This window comes from Heteronotia binoei, chromosome 8 (genome assembly GCF_032191835.1).
Source record: "Heteronotia binoei isolate CCM8104 ecotype False Entrance Well chromosome 8, APGP_CSIRO_Hbin_v1, whole genome shotgun sequence".
NCBI classification, from domain to species: domain Eukaryota; kingdom Metazoa; phylum Chordata; class Lepidosauria; order Squamata; family Gekkonidae; genus Heteronotia; species Heteronotia binoei.
The window spans coordinates 124,621,846-124,640,431 of NC_083230.1; the positions used below are offsets into that span (position 1 = coordinate 124,621,846).

General features: G+C 49.3%; 1 protein-coding gene across 1 annotated transcript in view; it reads left to right on the forward strand.

Moving 5' to 3' along the window:
- Nucleotides 1-18,586, forward strand: part of LRGUK (leucine rich repeats and guanylate kinase domain containing) — a 120,661-nt gene that overhangs the window by 80,515 nt on the left and 21,560 nt on the right. Inside the window, exons 16-17 of the mRNA XM_060244457.1 lie at nucleotides 1,329-1,483; nucleotides 16,947-17,035. Coding sequence (XP_060100440.1) covers nucleotides 1,329-1,483; nucleotides 16,947-17,035 — 244 coding nt within the window. The remainder of the gene's footprint in view (nucleotides 1-1,328; nucleotides 1,484-16,946; nucleotides 17,036-18,586) is intronic.

Below are 18,586 nucleotides of genomic sequence, written 5' to 3' on the forward strand. Positions count from 1 at the left end.
CACAGTGGCCAAAACAACCAGGTGCCATCAGAAGGTCCATCAGTGGGGCCAAGACACTTGAAGCCCTGCCACTGCTGCTCCCCCAAGCACCAAGAGCAGTAGGGTGGCCAATGCCGTAGAGTCTTGTTAGCAAAAAGTCTACTTTGTGAACTTCTGGCATTTAAGCCGTGGGCTCCTGCATAAATTACCTTTGCTCTGGGGCCATTTTTTTCCTGAGCTAAGACAAAAATGTGTGAGCCGGAGGCTAAAAAACTGTCAGCTAGCTCACACTAACTCAGCTTAGAGGAACACTCGTAGGGTCCCGGTAGAGTCAAGTAATCCCCCGTCCCTTGATCCTGGTGCGAGCTGAGGTTACTATGTAAATTCCAGTAAAAATCCAGAAAATTTAACATTCATTTATATTCTGCCATTCACCCCAATGAGAATCCAGTGGGGCAGGCCCAAGGTCACCCGGCGAACTTCAATGGCATGAGTGGGGATTCGAACCTGGGTCTCCTGAATACTAGCCTGACATTCTTAATCACTACACCACAGTGGCCAAAACCCAGGGGCCATCAGGAGGAACAAAACTCTCCCACTGTGACCCCCCAAGCACCAAGACAGAGCAGTGTTCCATCTAGATAATAGCTACTGATGGACCTCTGCTCTTAAGAACATGTTGGATCAGGCCAGTGGCCCATCCAGTCCAACACTCTGTGTCACACAGTGGCCAAAACCCAGGTGCCATCAGGAGGTCCACCAGCAGGGCCATAAGAACATAAGAGAAGCCATGTTGGATCAGGCCAGTGGCCCATCCAGTCCAACACTCTGTGTCACATAAGAACATAAGAGAAGCCATGTTGGATCAGGCCAGTGGCCCATCCAGTCCAACACTCTGTGTCACATAAGAACATAAGAGAAGACATGTTGGATCAGGCCAGTGGCCCATCCAGTCCAACACTCTGTGTCACATAAGAACAGAAGAGAAGCCATGTTGGATCAGGCCAGTGGCCCATCCAGTCCAACACTCTGTGTCACATAAGAACATAAGAGAAGCCATGTTGGATCAGGCCAGTGGCCCATCCAGTCCAACACTCTGTGTCACATAAGAACAGAAGAGAAGCCATGTTGGATCAGGCCAGTGGCCCATCCAGTCCAACACTCTGTGTCACATAAGAACAGAAGAGAAGCCATGTTGGATCAGGCCAGTGTCCCATCCAGTACTATACTCTGTGTCACACAGTGGCCGAAGCCCAGGTGCCATCAGCAGATCTACAGAGATGTTTGTGGGCTGGTGAAACTCTTTGCCTCATTTGTCAGCTTGGGCAACGTTATTTGTTCTTTCTTAGCTCCTGAAAAAACAGCAGACAAAAAACCGGCAGCCATCCTCAAAGACAACAATGTCATAGCCCAGGTGTTGGCCACTAATGAATTTATGGATTCGTCAGCCAGGAATTATGCTGCCAGAATCTCAGCCAAACTTTCAGAACAGAGAACACCAGTGGTGAGTGTGGGGTGTTTTTTTTTTGGGGGGGGGGGGCGGATTTTCTTGGTGATGTTCCATCCAAATACTGAGCAAAGCCAACCTTGCTTAACTGGAAAACTGGGCTAAAACCGATAAAATGAATTTTTAGCAGGGATAAATGTAAAGTTCTGCATTTCGGTAGGAAAAATCCAATGCATGGTTATAGGATGGAGGAGACTTGTCCTACCAGTAGTCTGGGCGAAAAGCATCTAGGGGTCTTAGTGGATCATACGCTGAACATGAATCAACAGTGCGATGCGGTGGCTAAAAAGGCAAATGCAATTTTGGGCTGTATCGACAGAAGTTTAGTGTCCAGATCACGTGATGTGATGGTATCGCTTTACTCTGCTCTGGTAAGACCTCACCTGGAGTATTGTGTTCAGTTTTGGGCACCACATTTTAAGAAGGATAGAGACAAGCTGGAATGGGTTCAGAGGAGGGCGACAAAGATGGTGAGGGGTCTGGAGACCAAGTCCTATGAGGAAAGGTTGAAGGAGCTGGGCATGTTTAGCCAGGAGAGGAGGCGGCTGAGAGGTGATAGGATCACCATCTTCAAGTCCTTGAAGGGCTGTCATCTAGAGCAGGAGTGGCCAATGGTAACTCTCCTGATGGGTTTTTTTTGCCTACAACTCCCATCAGCCCCAGCCAGCATGGCGATGCTGGCTGGGGCTGATGGGAGTTGTAGGCAGAAAACATCTGGAGAGCTACCGTTGGCCACCCCAATCAAGAGGTTGGTGTGGAATTGTTTTCTGTGGCCCTGGAAGGTAGGACCAGAACCAGTGGGTTGAAATTAAATCAAAAAAGTTTCCGGCTCAACATGAGGAAGAACTTCCTGACCGTTAGAGTGATTCCTCAATGGAACAGGCTTCCTCCTTGGGAGGTGGTGGGCTCTCCTTCCTTGGAGGTTTTTAAACAGAGGCTAGATAGCCATTTGACAGTGATGAAGTTCCCGTGAATTTGGGGCAGGTATTTGTGGGTTTCCTGCATGGTCCGGGGGATTGGACTAGATGATCCTGGAGGTCCCTTCCAACTCTATGATTCTATTCTGTGAACTTCCAAGATCTGATGAGATCGAGGCTAGCCCAGTCAGGATGGGCAGTAAATTCCCTACACTTCTGGAAGCTACAGGGAAGTTAAAGAGAAAATGGGAACCGACGAGGCTACCTGGGCCATCCAGGTTGATGCAGGAGACTAATAAAAGGGATGTGCCATTGCCTGCGTCTGCTTCATGACCCTTTGGCGGTCTCCCATCCAAATTCTTAGCCCCATGGCACAGAGTGGTAAAGCAGCAGTACTGTGATCTGAACTACACCAAACTGGCTCCAAACTGAAAGGAAAGTAAGCATCGGCCAGGGCTTGTTTTGTAGCTGTCAAGAGTTCCTCTTTCCCTATGTATCCAATTATACAATACTATGCTTGTGCTTGCTTGCTATGCTGCCTTTGATATGAATTGCTGCTTGCTGCTTATCTGAAGGGAGGGTGGCATGTCTGGGAATTGGCTAGTTACTACGCAACCAAGGTCGAGAACTGGAGGAAATGCGACCCAGGAACTGATAACACCACCTGTGGTGATGAGAGTTTAAAAGAAACCCCGCACAAAACCCCCGCTTTATCTTGGCACGCTTTGGCTTGAATTATAATGGTCAGGGCAAGCTGGAGGAACTGGCGGGAAGGTCAGTTCCGATAATGTGTGTGTATGCCCATGATGCTGGAATAAAGATCTTGTTTTTCCTTGGCTAAGGGTCTGACTGTAGCAGGGACTCCTTTGAAGACATTGAAGAAACATTGGAACCAGCTGCCGGAAGAGGTGATGGCCCTGCGGGACCTTGCTCAGTTCCGCAGGGCCTGTAAGACAACCCTCTTCCGGCTGGCCTATAACTAGCTGGTACAAGAAACTAAGAGTGGTTATACTAGAATTCTGCTGTCCCTAATATTTTAAATGGTTTAAATGTCTTAAAATTTTAAATGTATTAATCATTTTAACTGTTTTATGCTTAAATCTTATTTATATGAAACTTTGTGTTGTGAGCCACCCTGAGCCACTTGTTGGGAAGGGCGGGATATAAATCATAAAATAAATAAATAAATAATAAATTGGATTTATATTCCGCTCTCCACTCAGAGTCTCAGAGCGGCTCACAATCTCCTTTATCTTCCTCCCCCACAACAGACACCCTGTGAGGTGGGTGAGGCTGAGAGGGCTCTCACAGCAGCTGCCCTTAAAGGAAAACCTCTGCCAGAGCTATGGCTGACCCAAGGCCATTCCAGCAGCCGCATGTGGAGGAGTGGGGAATCAAACCCGGTTCTCTCAGATAAGAGAGCTCTGGCTGACCCAAGGCCATTTCAGCAGCTGCAAGTGGAGGAGTGGGGAATCAAACTCGGTTCTCCCAGATAAGAGAGCTCTGGCTGACGCAAGGCCATTCCAGCAGCTGCAAGTGGAGGAGTGGAGAATCCAACCCGGTTCTCCCAGATAAGAGAGCTCTGGCTGACCCAAGGCCATTCCAGCAGCTGCAAGTGGAAGAGTGGGGAATCAAACCCGGTTCTCCCAGATAAGAGAGCTCTGGCTGACCCAAGGCCATTCCAGCAGCTGCAAGTGGAGTAGTGGGGAATCCAACCCGGTTCTCTCAGATAAGAGAGCTCTGGCTGACCCAAGGCCATTCCAGCAGCTGCAAGTGGAGGAGTGGGGAATCAAACCCGGTTCTCCCAGATAAGAGAGCTCTGGCTGACCCAAGACCATTCCAGCAGGTGCAAGTGGAGGAGTGGGGAATCTAACCCGGTTCTCCCAGATAAGAGAGCTCTGGCTGACCCAAGGCCATTCCAGCAGCTGCAAGTGGAGGAGTGGGGAATCAAACCCGGTTCTCCCAGATAAGAGAGCTCTGGCTGACCCAAGGCCATTCCAGCAGCTGCAAGTGGAGGAGTGGGGAATCAAACCCGGTTCTCTCAGATAAGAGTCCACGCACTTAACCACTACACCAAGCTGGCTCTTTGCATATTAGGCTACCCCCCCCCCCCGATGTAGCCAATCCTCCAAGAGCTTACAAGGCTGTTAGTATTGGGCCTACTGTAAGCTCCAAGAGGACTGGCAACATCACGGGCATGTGGCCTAATATGCAAAGGAGTTCCTGCTACAAAAAAAAGCCCTGAGAGTTGCATATATTCCAGTTTCTCCTGATGTTTCCGGTTTTTATCAACAACAGAAAACGAGAGGGAGGGATGAGAAAAAGGGTCATATATATGAACCTATGAAGCTGCCTTCTACTGAATCAGACCCTTGGTCCATCAAAGTCAGTCTTGTCTACTCATACTGGCAGCCGCTCCCCAGGGTCTCAAGCTGAGGTTTTTCACACCTATTTGCCTGGACCCTTTTGAGTTGGAGATGCCGGGGATTGAACCTGGGACCTCACCAAGCAGAAGGTCCCCCTCCAGATACCAACATTTCTGGAAATTTTTCTTTATTAATTTGGACACCTGTGAGCTAAGGTGGGGGGAGAAAGCAAGCCTTAAAATGAAGTGGACAATTGTGCCATCTGACTTGGCAGCGGCGTTTGTGGCCTCCTCTGTGCCCTGCTACCTGAGATCCGTTCATCGGCAATGCCAGACACTGGGCGGGAAACAGCATACTTCCAAAGCAAGTTCTCTTCCTTCCAACTATCATCCTATCTGCAGGGCACTGCTGCTACCTTACCTTTTTCTTAGAGATGCAGCTTTTTAAAAAACTTGAACCTTCAAGGGGCAGCGGGGAGGAGGAGGAGGAGGAGGAGGAGGAGAAGATGATGATGATACTGGGTTTATATCCTGCCCTCCACTCCGAATCTCAGAGTGGCTCACAATCTCCTTTGTCTTACTCCCCTACAACAGACACCCTGTGAGGTGGGTGGGGCTGAGAGAGCTCTCCCAGAAGCTGCCCTTTCAAGGACAACTCTGCGAGAGAGATCTATGGCTGACCCAAGGCCATTCCAGCAGCTGCAAGTGGAGGAGTGGGGAATCAAACCCGGTTCTCCCAGATAAGAATCCATGCACTTAACCACTACACCAGACTGGCGCTCTCTACATCAAGCTGGCCAAACTGAGCCATTCCACAGGGTATAGCAGTGGAGTCTGAAAACTGGTGTAGAATGCTTGGTTAAAGTCTAAGTACAGGGCTCTGTCTTTGACAGACACCCAGAATGTCTAAGGCACTAGCAAGTTTCACCTCCTGCACGTAAACTGATTGCTAGCTCACAAAAGGCACACCTGTAGTACCTGGATCTACTTTGCCAGCCGGTGCTGGAACTGTTACTTCCGACTCCGTGAGCTTTACCAGTCCTAGGTATTCCTCAATGAGTCTGACCAGCTTGCTGAATGCTTCATCGTAGCCATTCCAGCAGCTGCAACTGGAGGAGTGGGGACTATCAAACCCGGTTTTCCCAGATAAGAGTCTGCGCACTTAACCACCACACCAAACTGGCTCTCTACAGACAGCTCCTCGCAGGTTTTCTTCCGGCCCTCTAATTGAGAAGCGTCAAACTCACTTGTTGGGAGAGCCAGATTTGACATAAGTGTCCTTTCATCAGGCCAGGTCAATTGTGCCGTAGATTGTAATACCAGAGATATAAACTTTATAACGGCCACAGACAAACCCAATTAATGATATTCCTTTTACTCAAAAGACAAACAAAAGCGATTGATTCCAAGCATTAAAAGCAATTGATTTACTTGGGAACCCAAAAAAGCTCCAATAAATGTATTCAATCATAATCAAGACTAGGTTCCCCTCCCACCAAGGGATACTATAAAAGAGGTATCTTCCATTTCCATATAAATTAGCTACTGTTGGATATATAGCACTTTTTAGGAGATGAAACGCCTTCCTTGCAAGTAAATAAGGTAGTTTTTCAGCACACACAAAACACACACACACACACCCAATACACCCAGCCTCAGCAGCAGACAAGCACAGCTAAGATCCGTCTCTCGCTCTTTGTTTCCTCTCTTCTCTTCCCGAGGAGGCATACTGGAATCCCCCCTCCATTGCCCCCTCCCAACAGTGCCGGAGGTTCCTAGGTAGTCAAAATTGGGGGGGGGCCTCTCGCAAATTACCGCAGAGGAGCGCCACCGCCACCACCCACGGCCCCTGCTGCAGCTTGCAGGCACCTTCTCAAAGGTCCCTTCGACAAAGCTGCAGGGGAGAGGCAGAGAGAAGTAAACTTGGCAATGATGCCAGTAGCCGCACCAGGCAAGTCAGGCAAAGAGCGGCTCAGTTGCTGGCTGCGTGTGCAAGCTGGGAGGGCTGCAAACAGAGGGGAAATGGGGGGGAGCCGGCCGGGGGCCCCTAAAGGCATGGGGACCCATAGGCCAGCGCTTACTTGGCCTAACTGTTAATCCGGCCGTGCCTCTTGGTGCTTGGGGGGGCACAGTGGGAGGGCTTCTAGCCCCACTGGTGGACCTCCTGATGGCACCTAGGCTTTTTGGCCGCTGTGTGACACAGAGCGTTGGGCTGGATGGGCCATTGGCCTGATCCAACATGGCTTCTCTTATGTTCTTATGAGCAAGCCTGTGAGGTGGACCAGGCTGAGCGGCCATTCCCGGTTGACTCAGATGACAGGATCCTGGCTCAAGAGGAGGGGGGTTTCTGAACCTGGCTCTCTCAGATCCCCGCCCCTCCAGCCCCCAGTTCTCTTCCCTCCTGCGTTTCCCTCAGAAGCGGTGGGGCTGAGGGGATGGCCTGACAGAGAGGCTGTTTTCAAAACCTCGAGGGGACGCTTTTGGTTCTCCCATGACCCTTTTTTCCCTCATGGGCTGAGAACAGGTTGGGGGGAGAGGGAGAGGTTGCCCATCCCAGTATTTCCTCTGCCTCCCAGCTCCAAGCTTTTTCAGACGTGTAGCAGCGACAGCGGCGCCCCTTTGCTCCTCCGCTTGTTTCTGAGGCCAGGACAGGGCTGTTGGCACCTTCGCTGCCATCCCCCTCGCTATTTTACCTCAGACTCTTTTACCTCAAGCTGTTTTACTTCAGGCTCTTTTACCTCACGCTCTTTTACCTTAGACTGTTCAGAAGTGTGACAGCGACAGCATTACCCCTTTGCTCCTCCGCTTGCTTCTGAGGCCAGGACAGGGCTGTTGGCACCTTCGCTGCCATCCCCCTCGCTATTTTACCTCAGACTCTTTTACCTCATGCTATTTTACTTCAGCTCTTTTACCTCAGGGGTGGCCAACAGTAACTCTCCAGATGTTTTTTGCCTACAACTCCCACCAGCCCCAGCCATTGGCCATGCTGGCTGGGGCTGATGGGAGTTGTAGGCAAAAACATCTGGAGAGCTACTGTTGGCCACCCCTGTTTTACCTCATGCTATTTTACTTCAGGCTCTTTTACCTCACGCTACCTTAGGCTGTTCAGAAGTGTGACAGCGACAGCAGCACCCCTTTGCTCCTCTGCTTGCTTCTGAGGCTAGGACAGGGCTGTTGGCACCTTCACTGCCATTCCCCTCATGCTATTTTATCTCAGGCTCTTTTACCTCAGGCTCTTAGGCCTGCCATTTCCTTTCTATTTTTGACAGCTTCAATGCCCCGAGCAGCCCCCTGCCTTCCTGGCACCAGTTGCTCATGAGCTGAATACGAGACCTGGATAGGCCACTTCCAGCCCACAGGCCATACATTTGACCAGGGGTGGGATTCTAGCAGGAGCTCCTTGGCATATTAGGCCATGCACTCCTGATGTAGCCAATCCTCCAAGAGCTTACTGAAAAGAGCCTTGTGAGCCCTTGGAGGATTGGCTACACCAGGAGTGCGTGGCCTAATATACAGAGGAGCTCCTGTTAGAATTCCACCCCTGCATTTGACACGCCTGCGCTAACTGCTTTACCCCTGTGTCAAGAGCATTGGCGTGTTGCACCGACTCCCTGAAGGTTGTTGGCCAGGTGTCCCGGTAGCAGAGGGAGAGAGTGCCGGTAGCTAATATGGTGCCCTCAAAAGTAGGCCAAGAAAAAAACAAAATGTGGCCCTCAGGCTGAAAGACTTGCTTGTCTGTGAGTTAAACTCGGGTTGCCAATGACCAGGCGAGGCCTGGGGATCTCCCTGGATTACAGCTGATCTCCTGTTTTAGAGGGTAGCCATCTTGGTCTCTAGCAGGACAGCTAGATTCGTCCAGAAGCTGCATAGAAAAAATTTTGGTATAAGCGTTTAACAGTCTAAGCTCCTTTTGTCAGATACAAGTCGGATCTGATGAAAGGAGGTTTATCCCTCAAAAAGCTGACACCCAGCTGGTCTCCAGACTACAGAAATCAATTTCCCTGCACAAATTGGCTTCTCTGGAGGGTGGAATCTGTGGTGTTATGAAGGGCCTTTTTTTGTAGAAAAAGCCCAGCAGGAATTCATTTGCATATTAGGCCACACACCCCAATGTCACCATTGTTTCAGGAACACATTTGCACTCATAGGCCACACTAGGGTTGTCAAGGGGGACTTACGGCAGGGGACTTACGCATGACACGATGACGTCACTCACAGGAGACGTCATCACACAGTGACATTGCGTGCCATTCGCTCTAGAAGTTTCCGGGAAAACTCTTATGGTTTTCCCAGACACTCTATGAATTTGGGCGGGAAACCCCCCCCCCCAAAAAAAATATTTATTTATTATTATAAATCTCTCCAGAGATTTCCCAACCAAGAGTTAATAACTTTAAAATAACCTCAGATTCTAAACCAGATGCATTCCAGACCTTGGAGGACAATTTTGTGTGTTTCTGTGGGTGCTGTGCATAGGGAAGGGGTATAAATCTGAAGAAAGTTTTAGGTGGGGGAAAACCCTTCATTCTAGAATTATGAAGTCATAAAGCTGATTTTCAGCACAGCAGGACCGGCAGCTGAGGCATTTATTCCCACCCTGCCTTCTGGCGAAGTAAATCTAGTCCCACTTTCTGATGTCTGGAGTTACGACTCCAGATGGAGAGGTAAAGTCGAAAGCCTGCCTGCTACCCATCGCTCAGTGAACAGCTTTCATTAATACTGAAGGGGAGGGAGAAGGATATTAAAAAGGAGCAATATTCCAGTTGCTGCCACGCTCTGGCACGTTTAACTGCATCCTGACCTGCAAAAATTGTGCAGGTTTCTTTCCACATCGCTTTATCGCCACGCTGGGGAAACCCTAGCCACCTCAGTTTCTGCCCGCCCAGCTGCTTTTCAGAGCACAGCGTACCATGCCCTTTAAAATTAATTTTAATATTTGTATGTCTGTTTCTCAAGTGCCCCGTGGCGCAGAGTGGTAAAGCTGCAGTACTGCAGTCGGAGCCCTCTGCTCACGACCTGAGTTCGATTCCAGCGGAAGCTGGTTCAGGTAGCCAGCTCGAGGTTGACTCAGCCTTCCATCCTTCCGAGGTCGGTAAAATGAGTACTCAGTTTGCTAGGGGGAAAGTGTAATGACTGGGGAAGGCAAGGGCAAACCACCCCATAAAAAGGTCTGCCGGGACAACATTGTGAAAGTAGCGTCACCCCAGAGTCGAAAACGACTGGTGCTTGCACAGGGGACCTTTCCTTTCCTTCTTAAGTGTGGCCCTCATCTGCAGATACCTAAATCTGTGGATTGGAACCTCAGTCACACAAAACAGGTTTAGAACAAAGTAGGCGTTCCAAGTAGCACCTTTAAGACCAACAAAATTTAATTAGGGCTGCCCAGCTCCCGGGCCAGGTAAGGGTTCTCCTGCCCTGGAGGTTCCCAACCCAATGGCCCACATTGGGCCAGCAGGGGGAACCCCCCCCTACGTCGCTGGTGTGATGACATCACTTGCGGGTGACGTCATTGCGCCAGCAATGTCACACACGGCCACTCTAGGTGTTTCCGGGAAAACTCTATGGTTATCCTGGATGCTCTAGCAATTTGGGAGGGACAACTCTATGGTACAATAGGTACAATTGGATAAGGGTTACCAATCCCCAGGTGGGGGCAGGGAATGCCCTGGTTTGGAGGCCCTCCCGCCTGCTTCAGGGTCATCAGAAAGTCTGGGGGAGGGAGGGAAACGTATGCTGGGCACTCCATTATTCCCTATGGAAACTAATTCCCATGGGGTATAATGGAGAATTGATCCATGGGTATCTGGGGCTCTGGGAGGGCTGTATTTTAAAGTAGAGGCACCAAAGTTTCAGAATAGCATCCAGTGCCTCTCCTCAAAAGAACCTCCAAGTTTCAAAAAGATTGGACCAGGGGGTCCAATTCTAGGAGCCCCCAAAGAAGATGCCCCTATCCTTCATTATTTCCAATGGAGGGAAGGCATTTAAAAGATAGGCGATGGCCAGAACTCCCTTTGTGATGGCCAGAACTTCCTTTGGAGTTCAATTATGCTTGTCACAACCTTGTTCCTGGCTCCACCCCCATTGTCTCCTGGCTCCACCTCCAAAGTTCCCAGATATTTCTTTAATTAGACCTGGCAACCCTGGATTGGATTTATACCCTGCTCTTCACTCAGAGCGTCTTACAGTCTCCTTTACTGCACAACAGACACCCTGAGAGCTAGCAGGCACTAAGATAGCTCTTTCGATAACTGCTCTTGAGAGCAGCAGCTCTTTCAGCTACTGTGACTGACCCAAGATCACTCAGCCAGCTGCAAGCGGAGGAGTGGGGAATCAAGCCCGGTTCTCACAGCTAAGAGCCCGCGCACTTAACCACTACACCAAACTAGCTCTGAAGCGTATAAGACAATTAAAAGGGAGGGGGGGGAATGGTAGAAAAGAACAAGAGTCTAGTCACACTTTGAAGACTAAACAATGGTGGCAGGGTATGAACTTCCGTGAGTCATTGCTCACTTCTTCAGATACAGCTGGAATGTGAGTCCTTATATCTTGGAGTCAGGGCTGGCTCACCCACTAGGCAAATTAGGCAGTTGCCTAGGGTGCCAGAAGGGCAGGGGCGCCAAATTCAGCCTTCCCCCCTTCCCCATAGGCAAACACCTAGTTTGCCATCTCCTCAGCCTCCTCCTCCCTTCCTTCCACACCCCAGGTGTATTTCAAAGCCCAGAAGGGCAGTGGAGCAGCCTCCTGGGTGATCTAAAGGGCCCTCCACTGATCAGGTGATCGGCAGGCGGAGCTTTAGATCATCCAGGAGAGCAGCTCAGGTGCCCTTCTGGGCTTTGAAATACACCTGGGGTGCGAAGGGAAGGAGGAGGAGGCACTGCGGGGGGGAGGGGGGGCACTGTGGAGGGGGGCGGCAGGCTAACAGGCTGCCTAGGGCACCATGGGCGCTCGAGTCGGTGCTGCTTGGAATGTGGAGTGATTTCAGATGACAATAGCAGGCATTACTGGATTAGGTGTGATATGCAGAGGGGTAGTAGGTGTGAAGAAATCAGCATCGGTAATAAACAGAAAACCTAGGTCTCGATTCAGTCCAGGAGGAAGCATTGTCTTGAGCTTCATTATCAGTCACGATTCAGTAGTCTCTAGAATGGAGGTGTCAGACATGTGGCCCAGGGGCCAAATCAGACCCCCGAGTGACTAGCATCGTCTGCTTTCTTCTCCCTCTCTCTTGCCTCCTTCTGCATCACAGCTTGTTTTGCCAGGCTTGCTCAATCGCACAGCAGATCTACTGAGCCAAGCCTCTCTTCCTTCTGTTGGCTGAGGATCCTCCCCCTCCTGATCCCCTGGGGAAGGAAGGAAAAGAGCGTTAAGCTTTCTTTTCCCAGTTCCCTGGATCTCACGGGAGAGGTACAAAGAAAGCACCATTAAGACCAACAAGTGCTAATGCTTTAAGCATGTTTTATTTTAAGTTTAAAAAAAAAAAAATCTTTAATCGGGTTTGTGTCCTTTACAAAGTTTTTACCTCTAAAGTTTTTACCTCTGCTACCTGGCATTACATTTTATGACACGCAAGGTCTGGTCCAACTGTCAAGACGTGGAACTTCAAACAGAGACGGATCATAACGTTGCAAAATTAATCCATTTATTTGAGAACAGACAGTCTAGCAAAGTAGCAAGTTGAGTTTGATAACGGGCAGGGCTGAGTCTTGCCTTTTTGTGCATTTCAGAAAGGGGAAACAATACAGCATTCTCACACCCTTGGAGACAGTCGGCGCTTTCCATACTTCCTTATCTCTCTCCCAGGAAGCTACCCACTAGATACCTTGAATATGCTAACTTCAGAGCCCCAGATGGCTTTTAGGCCTAGTGTGAAATTCTTCTCCTTGCGGTTAGGAATTGCCTTGGGGGAAAATGCGCATTGCTGTTCTCACGGTTAGTAGAAGCAGGGAACACAGCATAGCAGAATGCAATATGGGGTTAGTCATGTCAAGTAGCTACCCTCTACATGTTACAGTACTATAGCTAAGTTACACGTCTGACACCAACAAGGTCTCATTTATGTCAGATCCGGCCCTCACGACAAATGAATACAGCGCCCCTGCTATAAACTGTGGAGTCATGTGAGCAAAAATTCTACTTCATGAGCTATTGGCATTAAAGTTGTGAGCTACTGCATGAATTAGTTTGCTCCTGAACTCCGACAAAAGTGTGTGAGCTGGAGGCTAAAAAGCTGTGAGCGCAAGAAATGTGTATTCTTGATAAACTCTCTGCTTCCTTCTCTCACTTTGGTTCTGAATATTTAATTCTCATTTTGTGGCCGTTTGGTTACCTTTCCTCAAATTTTTAGCGTCAAAAGCAGAGTCTTCTTTCTTAAAAGCTACTGTCTCATTTATTGAAATGTAATCAAATAAGGGTTTTTTGTTTCTTTTTATTATTTCTCAATGTACATCTGAATGATTAACTCCCATGTGTTTAATGGGGAACTTCTGTATTGTAGCGATTTTTCGATGTTTCATTTTGCATTATAAATTTCAATAAAGTTGGAAATCGAAAACAAAAACTGTGAGCTAGCTCACACTAACTCAGCTTAGAGCAAGGGCGTCAAACTCATTTGTTATGAGGGCCGGATCCAACATAAATATGACCTTATCAGGCTGTGCCATGCTTGTCATAAAATGTAATGCCAGGTAGAGGAGATATAAACTTTATAAAGGACACAAACACAATTAAATATTTTTTTAAAAAACCCTTAAAATAAAACATGCTTAAAATATTAGCATCCATCTTCAAGTCCTTGAAGGGCTGTCATACAGAGGATGGTGTGGCATTGTTCTCCGTGGCCCCGGAAGGTAGGACCAGAACCAGTGGGTTGAAATTAAATCAAAGGAGTTTCTGGCTCAACATTAGCAAGAACTTCCTGACCGTTAGAGCGATTCCTCAGTGGAGCAGGCTTCCTCGGGAGGTGGTGGGCTCTCCTTCCTTGGAGGTTTTTCAACAGGGGCTAGATGGCCATCTGACAGCAATGAAGATCCTGTGAATTTAGGGAGAGGTGTTTGTGAGTTTCCTGCATTGTGCAGGGGGTTCCTCGGGAGGTGGTGGGCTCTCCTTCCTTGGAGGTTTTTCAACAGAGGCTAGATGGCCATCTGACAGCAATGAGGATCCTGTGAATTTAGGGAGAGGTGTTTGTGAGTTTCCTGCATTTTGCAGGGGGTTGGACTAAATGACCCTAGAGATCCCTTCCAACTCTATGATTCTCTTGGTCTTGAAGGTGCTTTCTTTGTATCTGATGCAATCCAGGGAACTGGGCAAAGGAAACTCTGGTTCTTTCCTTCCTTCCCCAGGAGACCTGGAGGGGGAGGAGCCTCAGCCAATAGAAGGAAGAGAGGCTTGGCTCAGTAGCTCTGCTATGCAACTGAGAAAGCCCGGCAAAGCAAGTTATTCCTCCCACGCACCCCTTCCTCCACAAGGGAGGAGCCTCATCCAATGGAGAAAATGGAGACTTCGCTCTATAGCTCCCATGAGATTGAGCAAGCCTGGCAAAGCAAGCTGTGATGCAGAAGGGAGCAAAAGAGAGGGAGAAGGAAGCAGATGACAGCCAGTCGCTCGGGGGCCTGATAGGAGCCCTCCGAAGGCCTGATTTGGCCCCTGGACTGCATTTTTGACACCCCTGGCTTAGAGGGAGCGCTACTGCTGACCAACTGAGCTGTCCTCTGTAATGCAACTACAGTCGCATCCTTGAGCGTCTACACTGCACCATCACACTGTTATCTTCCTTCCCGTTTCACGTCTGGCTATATATAAAATTGGCGTCTGCGCTTGGAACTGTTGCTCCGCAAGCCGGTTATTTCCCCCACCTTGCCCCATCGCTCCCATAACTCTTATCAGCAGAGAGCTGACGATGCATTTTTCACATGTCACCAAAGGAGATGGATAGAGGGACAGAGGGAGGAGGGGGATTTCTGTGCTGATTTAGAGTTGTAATCAGCCCGGGGCAGGCAGTGCCGCCAAGAGAAGTCAGTCAAAGAGGGATCCGAGCGTCTGTGCTGAGCATCAGATCGGATTGGGCCGAGGTGTCATTTCCAAAGAAGGAGAAGCCACTCAAGAGTCAAGGGCCTCTCTTTCTCCCATTTCAGTCAGAGAACTGGGAAAGTCCTTCAGAGCCATCTAGTCCAACATTCAAGTTCAAGGCAAGACGTTGAGAGCTAGATCATCCCAGAGCCAGGAGGCAACATCAGGGGGAGGCCTCCATACCTGGTCGTTGGCCCTCCAGAGGAAATGGCTGGCCACTCCATTAGACGGGAAGCTGGACTAGATGGACCCTCACTGGTCAGATCCAGCAAGACTCTTTGAATTTTCTTATGAAGGCCTCAGCCTCTCTGCCCTGTACTTAGCCCTCCAGAGGAACTGGTTGGCCACTCTATGAGAAAGAATGCTGAACTAGATGGACCTTCACTGGTCTGATCCAGCAGGGCTCTTCTGATGTTCTTATGAAGGCCTCAGCCTCTCTGCCCTGTTGTTGGCCCTCCAGAGGAAATGGCTGGCCACTCCATTAGACAGGAAGCTGGTCTAGATGGACCCTCACTGGTCTGATCCAGCAGAGCTCTTCTGATGTTCTTATGAAGGCCTCAGCCTCTATGTCTTGTTGTTGGCCCTCCAGAGGAACTGGTTGGCCACTGGGTGAGGCAGGAGGCTGGACTAGATGGACCCTCACTGGTCTGATCCAACAGGGCTCTTTGTATGTTCTTATGGAGACTCAGCCTCTCTGCCCTGTTGTTGGCCCTCCAGAGGAACCTGTGTGAGACAGGTGGCTGGACTGGGTGTCAGACACTGGAAAAATACTGAATGTGATGAAATGCTTAGCTTAACTGACTCCATTTTCTAATCTATATTACTAACCATGGGAAGAAACCTTGCATATCAAAGTAGGAGTGTGAAGAAACGCCATTTTAGTCAATGTTGGTGCTTCATTGGGAGGGAAAACATGAAACTCCTAAGCAGGCTTTGGCCTAGCCTCCCTCCAAACCCCCCCTCCCTTCCAGAGCCAAACCAACAACGCTAGGGGGGAAAGTCTCCTAGAGAGGCAGGAAGTTCTTTTGTTCTTGGGATTGGAGTTAGCAGGAAGAGAAGGCAGTTTGCAACTGGCGCTCAAGGGAGCATGTGGTGAGCATGGGGGCTCCTGCCTGTGAGGCCCCCAGGCAGTCAGACCAAGTAAGTCATCCCCAAGGCGGGGCAAGTTTAGACCAGGGACAATAGGATGCATTTATAATCACCTTTTCTTTGTCATGCTGTTTGCTGTGCGTGTGCTGTGCTGTGTAAATGCTTGTGCATTTACAAGCAACTGTTTTTGTTTTGTTCTTCTTTTCTTTTCTTTTTCTCTTTTAATTAAATAATTTTACTGTTTTGAATGCTGGCAGTCAATCTCTGTACCACATAGATCCCCAACCGCCCTAGACCACGCTGCTTTATAAAGGGGGCCCCGGGGAAGGGGGAAGGCATGCAGTTGGATAAGGTGCCAATCCTCCAGGGGTGCCCCAAAGAAGTGCTGAGGTCTCTGTGAAACCCAAGTACAGGGTGGCAGAGGACCTTGAGGCCTGGCCTCATAGCTGGAGAGGGGGATTGGGAGTCCTGTTCCTCTCAATCTGAACCCCTAGACTGAGCAGGTGGTGGCAGCGAGCCCAAGGGGCAGGAGGAGAAATAGCTCCCTCCAGGAGTTGGCGACTCAGCAGGGAGTTGACGGGACCGGGTCTGAAGGCAGAATTGGGCCGGTTCCTCCACAAGGAGCATAGTATTTACTAACACTGGTGTGAATTCCTGTCCCTGGAACTAACAAAGGCAATTCTCCTTTGAAGATAAAATGTCTCCGGGGATGGCGGTTCGGCCATCCCTGTGAGATCAAGGACTGCAAAGAGATAAGAGAAAGTTACTGCGTGAAAAGTATCACTTCATGCTAAGAATGCTTGGGGATGTAGTTTTGTTTAGAAACCTTAAAGTAACTCCTCACTGGCACAAATGTATCAGTTCCAATCTTTCCACGCTCAGGAAAGACGAACTCTCAAATAAAGCCTTAAACTTTGTATCGAATGGCGTCTGGTTGATTTGAAGTTCCATTGTCTGACACGAGGTGGATCACTGGGCTAATCCAGAGGCCTCTCCTGATGTTCTCGTGATGTTTCTCATGTAGGAAGAGGCCTCTCTGCAAAGGCGACAACAGATGGCCCAGCAGGGACTGATGGGGAAAGCATCCAGCGGCTACTCCCAGCTCTTCTTAAGGTAAGATGCCTTGGGCCCCTATCATTGCCGGGGGAGGGGGAAGAAGGGACAGGATACAAACATTCTGATGAATAACCTGAGGGCAGCTGAAAAAAGGATCACGAGTGGAAGTCAGATAAGAGGGTTGTCTCTGTTCCAGATACCAGGAAGATTGTGTGGGGCTCTGGACAGGATCTTCCTGGTAAGGTTGGCAAGCCAGCGTGATGTGATGGAAAGAGTGACGAGGATCTCGGGTGATCCAGGTTTGAATCCCAGCCTCTGTCAAGGAAGCTTGCTGGATTGACCTGGGGCCCATCACAAACTCTCAGCTCGGCCTACCTCGTAGGGCTGTTGTGACTCACTGAAAATGTCGAGACAGTGTGCGATTGCGATAAGAAAGGCCAACGGTGGGGATTATTATGAAAGGAATTGAAAACAAATCAGCCAGTATCATAATGCCCCTGTATAAATCGATGGTGCGGCCTCATTTGGAAGACTTTGTGCAATTCTGGTGACCGCACCTCAAAAAAGATATTATAGCACTGGGAAAAGTTTAGAAAAGGGCAACTAGAATGATTAAAGGGTTGGAACGCTATCCCTAAGGAGAAAGGTTAAAACGCTTGGGGCTCTTTACCTTGGAGAAACGTCGACTGAGGGGTGACATGATTGAGTTTCCAAGTTTATGCATGGGATAGAGAAGGCAGAGAAAGAAGTACTTTTCTCCCTTTCTCACAATACGAGAACTCGTGGACATTCAATTAAATTGGTGAGTAGTCAGGTTAGAACTGATAAAAGGAAGTACTTCTTCACCCAAAGGGTGATTAACACATGGAATTCACGGCCACAGGAGGTGGTGACGGCTACAAGCATAGACAGCTTCAAGAGGGGATTGGATAAGCATATGGAGCAGAGATCCATCAGTGGCTATTAGCCAAAGCTTATCGTTGAAACTCTGTCTGCAGCAGTGATGCTCTGTATTCTGGGAGCTCAGGGAGGGGCACAGTGGGAGGGCTTCTAGTGACCTGTCCCCACTGGTGGACCTCCTGATGGCACTTGGGAGTTTTTTGGCCACTGTGTGACACAGCGTGTTGGACTGGAAGTGCCACTGGCCTGATCCAACATGGCTTCTCTTCTGTTCTTACGTGACACAGAGTGTTGGACTGGATGGGCCGTTGGCCTGATACAACATGGCTTCTCTGATGTTCTTATGTGACACAGAGTGTTGGACTGGATGGGTCATTGGCCTGATACAACATGGCTTCTCTTCTGTTCTTATGTGACACAGAGTGTTGGAATGGATGGGCCATTGGCCTGATCCAACATGGCTTCTCTTATGTTCTTATGTGACTCAGAGTGTTGGACTGGATGGGCCACTGGCCTGATCCAACATGGCTTCTCTTATGTGAGAGAATGGAGGAAGGGAGAACAATACCTTTCCTGACCCCCACCTAACGTTTTTGTAAAATTGGTGGGGCTTATACCCAGCAAGACTTCTGACTGGCTGTCAGAGGTTCGATCGGCTGCGTGGACTTTTAAAAGCCCTGGTTCAGCGGCAGCTGTAACCACCGCTCA